General features: G+C 38.0%; 1 protein-coding gene across 1 annotated transcript in view; it reads left to right on the top strand.

The window, feature by feature from the left end:
* The first annotated feature begins 2,546 nt into the window (after positions 1 to 2,546).
* Positions 2,547 to 11,181, top strand: part of LOC141391420 (putative carbonic anhydrase 3) — a 32,574-nt gene continuing 23,939 nt past the window's right edge. Inside the window, exons 1-3 of the mRNA XM_073964316.1 lie at positions 2,547 to 2,683; positions 2,763 to 2,857; positions 2,911 to 7,514. Coding sequence (XP_073820417.1) covers positions 2,638 to 2,683; positions 2,763 to 2,857; positions 2,911 to 3,591 — 822 coding nt within the window. The 5' untranslated portion in view covers positions 2,547 to 2,637 and the 3' untranslated portion in view covers positions 3,592 to 7,514. The remainder of the gene's footprint in view (positions 2,684 to 2,762; positions 2,858 to 2,910; positions 7,515 to 11,181) is intronic.

Here is an 11,181-nt window from a genome sequence, read left to right as displayed (position 1 = left end):
AAACTCCTTTAAAATGTGATCATATCAAATCCAAATATTCTACGAAATTATTCGCCATAAATATTTTCCAAAGGTTTCAGAATACACCAAATCTGTAAATCTTGTCTAATAGCCACAAATGTCTAAAAATTAAAAACAATTTTAAGGATTAAAGTCGGACTTCATCTGAGTTTATGCAAAATTGTCACACAAAACATAATTTGAGAGAGATGACGTCAAAGTCAATAATATTCTTCGTCAAATTTTATTATGGGTCACCAAGGAAATGAAATGTCTATTTACATTATATATCATAAAAATAGCAGTATCAATTTTGCTGAAAAAACATGAAAATATTTCCCAGTATGTTTGATGAAATTTTTTTCTTTCTTTTTTCGAGTTGATACATGCAAGTAATATAAAACTTGTTTCTAGGTGAAAGGTGTCGAAAGATAAAAAAATCTACACAACATTTACTCCCAAAAAGAAAAGGATTTTGCTAGATTTTGATCCAGTGTGGAATTATAATTATGTAAAATTAACCGTCCAAAATTGAAACACATAACCTCACCCTAATGTATATACATTTGTAATCTAATTTACTTAAGGATATAGTGTACTTAGATATATGGTTTATTCTGAAACTCACAGTGATATTTTTTGTACAATTTTTCATCTTTTGACACTTCTCACCTAGAACCAAGTTTCGTATTACTTTCATGTATCAACTCGAAAAAAGAAGGAAAAAAAATTTCATAAAAAAAAATTGGGCAATATTTTCATGTTTTTTCAGCAAAATTGATACTGATATTTTTATGATATATAATGTGAATAGACATTTCATTTTTTTAGTGACCCATAGTGAAATTTGACGAAGAATATTTTTGTCTTTGACGTCATCTCTCGCAAATTGTACAGATTCCATAATATCTTAAATCGAATATTTCGAAAAAAAAAACTAGAAATAGGCGGAAATTGCCTTGCCTACTTTGGTTACTTTCCGATGTAAACATTAAAAACGCCGATAGACGTATCTCATATTTTTTACTCTACTTTCATAATCTACTAAACTTTCCTTGTCATTATACCCGACACCACTATGTGTGGAGGGTATTATAAGTTGGTTTTGGCCAAAAAGTTTGTAACGCATCGAAATAATGGTCGTAGACCCCTACTTATATATATCAAAATTAATGTCTCGACGAGCTGAGTTGATCTGGCTAAGTGTGTCCGTCCGTCCGTCCATCCGCAATTTTGATCGAATCGCCACGAAATTATGGATGTTGATGGGGGTCCCGGATGGGAAGTAGGCTATTGATTTTGGTGATGGTCGGATAATATTTAAGGGGTCGGAAGGGGAAAAAACTTATTTGGATAAAAGAAAATGTTTTATTTTCATAGCGAATATCTCAGCTTTTATAAGGAGCATACCAAAAGCAAAACCTGACGATGAAAGTAGAAAATATTACCATTCTAATGATGTTAAGTAGATTCTCGTAGGTGATCAAACAACGAAGATATCACAATAGTCGCAAATAAAATCCAACTTTTCATATTTGCGATTTTAATTATCTCCTTTCGTATCTCCTTAAAAGAAATTTTTTCGAGTGAAAAGATAATGCACATATGTAGTGGTGTAGGGTATCACATAGTCGGCCCCGTACCGACTATAGCTTTTTCTCACTTCTATCTTGCAATAAGTTTATTTGTTCCATAAAGGAATTTTGATTTGATGAAAGCTTATTTGATGAAAGCTAATATCACATGGTCGGCCCTGTCCGACTATAACCTTTGCATTCGTTTTTTTGTCACACAGTGTAATATTTTCCCAAATCTAGTTTTACCTCCGATATAGTCCATACCGGTCTTCTCCTTAGGGACCACCCCCACAAAAGTTCAACCTTTTTTAGGTGCAGTTTAGGAACTGTTCGAAGATCCTCTTTTTACATTTTACCGATGCTACTGATTGTGGTCCGGTTTAAGCGTTTTTCGTGAGCAAGTCCATGCTTCCTTACATAGTTGTTCAAAACCTCTAAGTTAAACAGTGACCAACTGAAGTGACTGGTGGTCACAATATCTATCGAATGGAATGACTCCCAAAATAAGATCCACTTCCACAATGGACTATGTGGGTCCAAGTACATCCTCCGCAACACTTTTAAGCATTAAACCAACCATATTTTTTGTCGGCAAGTTTATACTTCAAAAAAGGACAACAACATTTGGGTAGCTTGTATTAGATTCGATATCCTCAATAGATGAAAGTTTAAATTCACACAAGGGTATATCTGTGTCGGCAAAGTCGACTGATACTTTCATACTTGTTAAATTTGGTATCTGTTCATAGTACAGTAAGGTCCATTCTTTTTAAATTTTTACTCCATTCGAAGTGGTGTAGGGTACAAGCCGAACTTATAATGTAATAGCATACCAATTACCTCAGAGATATCTGTTTTTATTTGGTTCATTTTATATATTTCAATAGATTATTACATTAGGGTTATTGTTCAGTTTGTTTCAGTCAAACAAAGCCCTTTCCGATTTAATTGTATTTACATTTGAATGACATAGAACTAAGGTAACGTTAGTGTAATTAAATCTTCATTATTCTCAGACGCTATTGAGATTACGATCTGTAAAGTTGAAACTGAAAACAAAATGCTAAGGGTTTGGTTTTTGCTCATCTATATCTGTAGTGTGGTGGGTAAGTATTTTATTTTTCTGCTTTCACTTTTATAAGACAAATTTCCATTTATAACACAAATTTCCATCATTCTCCTTAGCTTGGAACTTTAAGGAACAGGATAAATGGGCCAAATTATATCCTAGCTGTGGTTCTGCTAAAAGGCAATCTCCAATTGCCTTCCACACAAATGAGGTATTGTTGTTTTCTATATTCTAAATGATTGCTATTTTATTTAAAGTTTTCAGGCACTTCTTAAAATAACCCCCGTTATGAAATTTAGCAATTATGAGGTAACCCATAAAGCTAGCATTAATAATAATGGACATGGAATCGAAGTACGCCTAAAAGGTGCAGTGAATAAGCCCACAATAACTGGTGGTCCCGTACCCCTAGGTGCTAGCTATGAATTTGACAATGTCCACTTTCACTGGGGTGTAGATGATAGTGAAGGTGCGGAGCATTGGGTTAATGGCAAACAGTATGCAGCCGAGGTACATGCCGTTCATTACAACACCAAATATTCGGATATCAATGAGGCTTTAGAAAATCCTGATGGCGTTGTTGTGGTAACCGCTTTCTATCGTACAGATGCTTCCAAGTTGTCATCTGCATTGAGAAACATTAGTGCGGCAGTACCACCATTACCCAACTCACATTTTAAGCTGGAAAATTTCCAATTAGCCAATTTATTTGGTGGCCTGGCAAATTTAAATAAAGGTTCTTTTTATAGCTATCTTGGATCATTGACCACACCACCTTGTTCAGAAGCTGTAACCTGGATTATTTATGATAAACCTCTTGACATAAATCCTCAAGAGTTGGTATTATTTCGCTTTGTCCTAGATGAACATGGACAGTTATTGGAAAATAGTTATCGTCAATTACAAAAGTTAAATGGTCGCAAAGTATATTTTGTTCAATATTAACGAGGAATTTTGAGATAGGGAATATAATAAATATTTAAATAATGCAAATATACTTTGACTCTTTATACTCTCAGCACGTATTTACCATTTGATACGATTAAAAATGTGCCTTATCCCAATAATATTTTTGGACCAAGTATGTTTGGAAGAATTTTGCCTTACTGCTCCAATTTTGGACGCCATGTTTCGTGATATCTTCTTCAAGTTGGTCTTCTTATCGGAGTTTTGGCCTTCCCTTGAGGCGTATACATTCGAGTGGCTCGTATTCAAATGCCTTTTTGGCGGGAGCATCTTTATCCATCCTGCTGACAATGCCAAGCCAACGCAATCATTGTAGTTCAATACGTTTTACTATATCGTTGTCGGTCGGCTGGTATAGCTCGTGGTTCATACGTTCGTTGGGTATGCTTTCTTCCTGCCAAATTTCGCAAATTAGCAACTCCTTAACAGCATTTAGCTACCGGTCTTGAACAATTCGACGGGAAGTCCATCAGCTTATGCTGCCTTATTGTTTTTCAGCCGTAGACATTCAACATTATCATTTACGATTGGTTCTGGGGTATTTTCATCGCCATCCATATTCGATACCAAAAGCTTCATAAAGTGATCCTTCCAGATCCTTAGTACGCTATCTGTATCAGTTACCAGATTCCCTTGGTCATCTTTGCAGGAGAATGTGCCTGCACCATATCCTTCAGTCTGGTGTTTTACACTCTGGTAAAATTGTCGGACTTAATTTTGACTTTCTGAACTTCTCGAGTTTCTCATGCTCACGTTTTTCTTGCTACTTCTTTTTTTCCTAAAAATACGCTTTTCCTCTCTCCTCTTCTCCCAATAGGTTTCTTTCGTTCTTCGTGTTGCTACTGAATGCAGTGTTGCTCTATATGCCGCGTTGTTTTCTTCTGTAGCTTTACGACACTCCTGATCGTACGATCAATTTTTAGGTGGAGGTTTTTGGTACCCAAGTATGGTTTTTGCGGCAGTCTGAAGGGAGTGGGCTATTCGTTGCCAACGTGCTTCTACATTATCGGGACAAGGAGTGCTGTTTTCCAGAATGCGAGTCAGTTGAGTGGAGTAGGCTTGTGCTGCTTCCGTCCTGTGTTAGATCGCACTTTTGCCGCAATATTAAGACGAGTGCGTACCTTGGCTGCTACAAGGAAATGGTCCGAATCGATGTTCGCACCTCGAATCGATCGGACATCTAACACACTGGACGAGTGTCTTCCATGTATCACAACATGATCAATCTGATTTTTTGTTTTCCCATCCGGGGATATCCACGTAGTCTTGTGTATGTCGAGGTGTTGGTATCTGGTATCTGGCTCACTACCATGTTCTTTGCCGCTGCAAAATGAATCAGCCTCATTCCGTTGGCGGATGTTACCTCATGAAGGCTGAATTTGTCGACCGTGGGACCGAATATATTTTCCCTTCCAATTTTAGCATTAAAATCTCCTAGAACGATCTTAATGCCATGGCCAGGGCAGCGGTCATATATCTCTCTAGGTGCTCGTAGAATATATCCTTGGTCTGTTCGTCTTTTTCTTCGGTCGGAGCATGGGCGCAGATGAGACTGATGTTAAAAAACTTCGCTTTTATACGGATAGTGGCAATTCTCTCATCAACCGGAGTAAAACTGGATACAAGATTTTTAAGCCTCCGGTTTACCATGAATCCAACACCTAGCTCATGCTTCGTTTCATGGCAGCTGTAATACATTGCGTAATAGTTTGTGATCTTTACGTCTGCCCGATGCCATCGCACTTCCTGTAAGGCGATAATATCACCATTGTACTTGTCAAGTACATCCGCCAATGCGTAAACTGCACCTATTCTGTAAAGAGTCCTGACATTCCAGGTGCATATTCGCAGATCATGGTATTTAATACGTTTGCGGGAGTCCTCAGTTTTAGAAGGGTTTGTTTTTCTTCTTTTTCTTTGTTTTTTCATAGTAAGCTGTTTTGACGGGGTGAGTTACTAGCCCAAAGCCCAACCCAAGTTTTTGTCGTTCTTATGGGTGAATGCGGGGCACATGTTAGCTCACTACCTTTAACGGCCGTTAAAGGCAGCTCCCCAGGTGACACCACGGGGAGGTCAGTGTCCACTTGAGATGAATGAGGGACCAAGATAAGTCCTGGGCTTTGCCATATTAAAGCCGGTCAAGACCGTTCCTTGGTATCATTCATCCCCTACGTCACCCGGAACAACGAGATCATTTAGGACTTTTTCCTGTTCTGATATTTACCAGATATACAAAGGAATTCTTTGCAAGAAGATTGTCGTATATAATAGCCAATATTTTGCGGTAGCTATTTTTCGGTGGATATTGCTGTAGAACTCTGTTCACGCTATAGCTTGTAGTAGCTTAATGGGGCAGCCTCCTTATATAGTCTAAGTGATGTTGATATTGACAGTCGGTTGATGTCCGGTAGTATAACATAATGGGTGTCCGGGAAGTAGCATCTGTAGTCCATCCGGATGTGCCTAGTGATGGATCCTGTATCGATATATGGTGATTTGGACGACCAGGCTGTTGGCATGCCAGAAGGTACTGTCGGGTGTGCAATACGTTATGATTCGTTCATGCCTCACTGACAGTAACCTCGTCTGCTCATGTAGATGACCCGTAATTGGCATCTGGACACATCTGGTAGCGATGCGTAGCGCATTATTTGGTATAATCCACTCCGCTGCGTGTCGCTCAAAAATTTGCTGATATCTCTATAAGTTGTCCTTGCCCCCATCGGAGCTAGCTAGAGCTTTATTCCTGATTCTTTCATGCGGGCGGCATGTTTGACACAAGTAAGAAGGTTATCCAATACTACTCCTAGCACTTTAGGCTTCTGAACTGTTGGTATCGCCTTCCACCGACAGCGATCTTCTGAATGCCATTTATTTAATTTGTCCAGGGCGTCAAGAGGTTGGTAGTGAATTTGGCAGGCCACTTCCAAAGTTTGAGTTTGCGTTGTGGTCTCTACCACATTTACGGCCCGATGTAATTGTGATGCTATTTGGTAGCGTAGAGTTTATGACATAATCGAGTAGGACTGAATGGTCCATCACGTCATAGGCCTTGGCCAAGTCCAGAGCTGACATTACTATACCAGCTGCTGGTCTTGTCTGGTACAAGCCATTCGATATACTCGTCGCGATGTCACAAAGGGCGATTGTGGTGTTGTGAAATTTCTTAAATCCACGTTGATGGCTGATGCGTTTCAGGTGCTTTGCAATTTAATTATAATTGACTCCGACGTAGTATCGACGAAATAGTCGCAGGAATATCAAGGTCTCGACGTTGTGATGTTTACAACGTATTGAGGAAGAATCGCACCAGAAGTGAAGTTGGGGAATTAGCTTTCCTATTGCAACAGTATGTTCAATACATACCTATCTAGCTTGAGCCTGACTCTAATGACCCGTACCTGTATGGGTGTAGCGGTCAGGTGTGGAACTACCGAGGTAGAGTTGCTTAACGTATACATTGCTACGACAAATAGGTGTGCTCCAGGTTATAGGCCCTATAACAGTCCTCGAGAATGACCACATGTGGTAAAGTGCTGGCTGATCAGATTGATAGATCTACGCTCTGCATGCTCAAAAAGGACGCCACAGACCAAAATTAGCGGAGAGTGTTACATGAATTCAACTGACAACCCGTCATTTCCCTTAGATCATTTCCATCAGCAGACCGCCTGATTTCAGAACCTCTGAACGACGCACTTTCATCAATCTTGGAAAAGCTAATTGGTTTAGTTTCAGAGATTTCACTAATCACAGTTTCAGAGATCTGAGACAACATTACTGCTGCTGTACTCGCTATATACATGCTGCTAGGAGACGAAATATGCGAAAGAGCGTGATGAGCTTCGTCGAATCAACCCCAGTGACCCCAGAGTAAGGAGGCTGACCCTGGATGTTAACAGGTAAGTGAGAATAAGCGGAGAACATGGCAAAATAATCTGAAGAGTTGCAACATTTCAACTATCGAATCCTGGAAAGAAAGAAGATAGGACCTTAGTCACGTTTGGTGACGTTGTGTAGCCTGATCCGAAGAGGTGCTCAAGTTATTTTAATGGTAATAATGGTATTTATTTTAAACTTCTCCACAAGAGTGGTGTCTTAGACACACCGTTCGGACTCGGCAATAAACTGTAGGTCCCATATCATTAAGCTAATATGAATCGGGGTGCACTCATTGATATGAGTGAAGTCGCCCTTGTCCCTTATGTGATGTTTGTGGAACAATTATATAATGGTATTTATTCCAGGGATCGGAGACGTGTGTATATTTCTTTCTGTTGATGTGATAATTTGGGCTTTCTTCTAGATTACGAAGGTCAGAAAGTTAATTTCAGTTTTTGTTAGAGTCAACATAAATTAGTCGGCCTCCGATTCGCTGTACACCAAGACCTCGCTTTGCGTCGTAGATACGTTCCAAAAAAACACGACTCAAAGTGAAACGACGCAAAGCGAATTAAGATTTTCTATGGAAAACCATGTTAAGTTCGGAGATAGGTTCCAGGCTAGAACAACACTATTTTTTCTTATGCTTACAATTTTAGGTGGAGAAATTACTTAAACACTAGGAACCTTAAACGCCAAATGATAGCTATGTTAGTCTAATTCGGCTAGAAAATTTAGATAAAGCTTCGTGAGGGCTATAACAAAACATGGACCAAGTTTCTACATCACTGGGAGAACTAAATGGCAAATTAATCTAATTCGCTCTGAAAATGTTGCTAAAAAGGTAAAAACAACTGAAATTGGCGGGACCGTTATATCGGGGTTTTAGTAAAACGTGGACTGATGTAGCCCATCTTTGAATTTGATGTAAGTTCAGACCAAATTCATATGTGGGCAAAATTACAGTCCTCTATCTCAAATCATTCGAAGATAGCGGATTACAACAGACGGACGGACATGGCTAAATAAACTTAGAATTTTACGCTGACCAATAATATATGTATATACCTATTTTATAGGGTCACAAATGGTTATTTCAATGCGTTACAATCGAATAAACAAATCTTATATACCCTCCAAATTTTGGTGGAGGGTATAAAAAATTAGTCACTCAAATTTAAAACAACGCAACATCGAAAATCGAACGACGCAGAGTGAAAATTGGTATTAACTAAGCAACGACGCAACTTCGAAAACAACGCAAACTGAAACGACGCAAAGCGAGGTCTTAGTGTAGTTCATTTAGCGTTATCCATGATGCATCACGAGGACGCATACTACCGTTGCACCCCTTTAGCCTAAAGGCTAAATGCTATGGCTAGGAAAACAGTATAGTAAAATATATCTTTATTATCTCGTCCTTGTCCTACTTCTAGGCATAGTGGCAGAAAAAGTTTTTCTCGGCTTTTCATGCAGTAGGTCCTCGATCAGAATTGTTCCTTTCTTTAGATCCAATCAGAATCGTTTCATCATCCATGTATATTTCCCAAAATCGTTTAACTTCTACCGTATTGAAACCAGCCTCAATAAATTATTTCCGTAAAAAAGGCATTAATAATCGTAGTAAATTTGGCATGCGTTTGTGGCATCCAATTTCTGTGATTCTTCGACTTTCCAATGTCATCGTTCTCCTTCAAGCGAATTAAATGCGGTCTCCATGACAAATGACAAACTAATTTTATAATTTGCTATATTAACTTGCATTCTTTGGAAAATTTATTGGTATTGCTGGTTGTGCATACTATCCTCCTCACTCCATAAAGGAAACAAGGGTAGGGAGAAGAAAATGCTTTCCTCAAGCAAACAAACATACTTTGCAATAAAAAAGTACTTGCTTACAAAACCAAATAGCAAACACCCGCTTGTTCTTTAAATTCTGCAAAGAAGAATTCCTTATAAAATTTATAGCACAACATGAATTTTAAAAGGAATTTGTTTCTCTGCTGGATGTTGTTCGAAGGACAGCTGCAGAAGTAGACAATGTTGAGATTTAAGAAAATGTTGTCTTGGCAAAGGGACAAACAAATCCTTTACTTTGTCTCCTTTTCTGGGGCTATCTGCTTGTTTGTGTGAGTGTGAAAGATAGCACAGGAAATGAATTCAAGAAAACACGTAAAAGTTTTCCGCCATTCCTTTTTCGCGTATATCTGAATGTCTTGTCTACAATGACAGTGACTGAAAGTTGGTGGTGTTGCTTTTGGTTCTGATCCTTCACCACTTTCTTACTGAATGAATAATTTCTTTCCAGCGAAACAGCTGAATATTCATTCACTCAATATTCATGGAAAGAAATTTTAATTGGAAAACGACTTTGTGTTGACGTTGTAGTGTGGTGCAGTGATATGCAGTTTCCTCTGGTGTTTGTAGTTGTGGGAAATAATTAAAACGTAACCATGCAAATTATTTACAAAACCAAAGAGGTTTTGTCAAAGCTGTGCAGAATTAAATAAAATATATGTACTGCATTACACTGTGTGTAATTTTTTGAGTCATGTTTTATTAACCATATTCTGACTCCACATTGTGATAGAAGACCAACAAATAGAAGACACGTGTCTCGACGTTTTTCCCTATCTCATCAACATTCGCGGTTATAGGCCTCCAAAGGGTTGAGGCTTTGATGTAAAAATGGTGACTTTTCAAGACTATAACTTCCAAACCGTTATGAATTTCGAAATTACCTCAAAGGCAAAGTTGTAGATCTTGTCCTAAGGAAGAAAAATTGTGAACACATATGATCCATCAAAGGTCAAATTTCTGTTAAAATTTTTTCTCGGGTTTTGGTCTACAGCTATTAAACCGATCAAATTTGAAGCAAACTACCAACTCCAAAAATGTACCTCAGATCCCAATACACATCTTTCTAGAACATACGATCCCTATACAGACGGTTCTTAAAAGTCAAAATAACAAATGGGATTTTTATCCTGTTTTTTCTGGTTCTGGTTCACAGATACTAAATGTTAATGTTAAAAATAATTTAATTGTTCGTGAATTTCAGCCCAATAGACATCTTTCTAGAACATACGATCCCTATACAGACGGTTCTTAAAAGTCAAAATAACAAATGGGATTTTTATCCTGTTTTTTCTGGTTCTGGTCCACAGATACTAAATGTTAATGTTAAAAATAATTTAATTGTTCGTGAATTTCAGCCCTAAGAATCATTCCTAGAATATTCATATGTTCTAGAAAGTTGTTTATTGAAATCTTAGGTACATTTTTGTAGTTGAAGGTATCCTTAATTTTTCGGCGGTTGGGTATCTTTGGACCAGAATCGGAAAAAAGTGTAAAAATTGAATATTTTCAAGAGTTTTTTTGCTATTTTCACCTTTAAGAGCCGTTCATAGACATTCGGCATGTTCCAGAAATTTGTTCATTGGTATCTTCGCTACGTTATTGCAGTTGGTTGTTTTCTTGAATATTGAACGGTTTAGTATCTGTGGACCAGAACCAGAGAAAACAGGATAAAAATCCCATTTGTAATTTTGACCTATAAGGGTCAAGCTTCTTTGCTTAGACCGTATAGTGAGGGCGCCCACTGAGTTGTTTTTGCATTTGCTTTTCTCTCTCACGTACAGTGTAAATGAATGAAAACAAACAAAAACATAATGTGGTTGTTGCTTT

Source organism: Musca autumnalis, unplaced genomic scaffold (genome assembly GCF_047663935.1).
Source record: "Musca autumnalis isolate F117 unplaced genomic scaffold, ASM4766393v1 scaffold_1, whole genome shotgun sequence".
Classification (NCBI taxonomy): domain Eukaryota; kingdom Metazoa; phylum Arthropoda; class Insecta; order Diptera; family Muscidae; genus Musca; species Musca autumnalis.
This window is presented reverse-complemented; position numbering and strand designations above follow the sequence as displayed.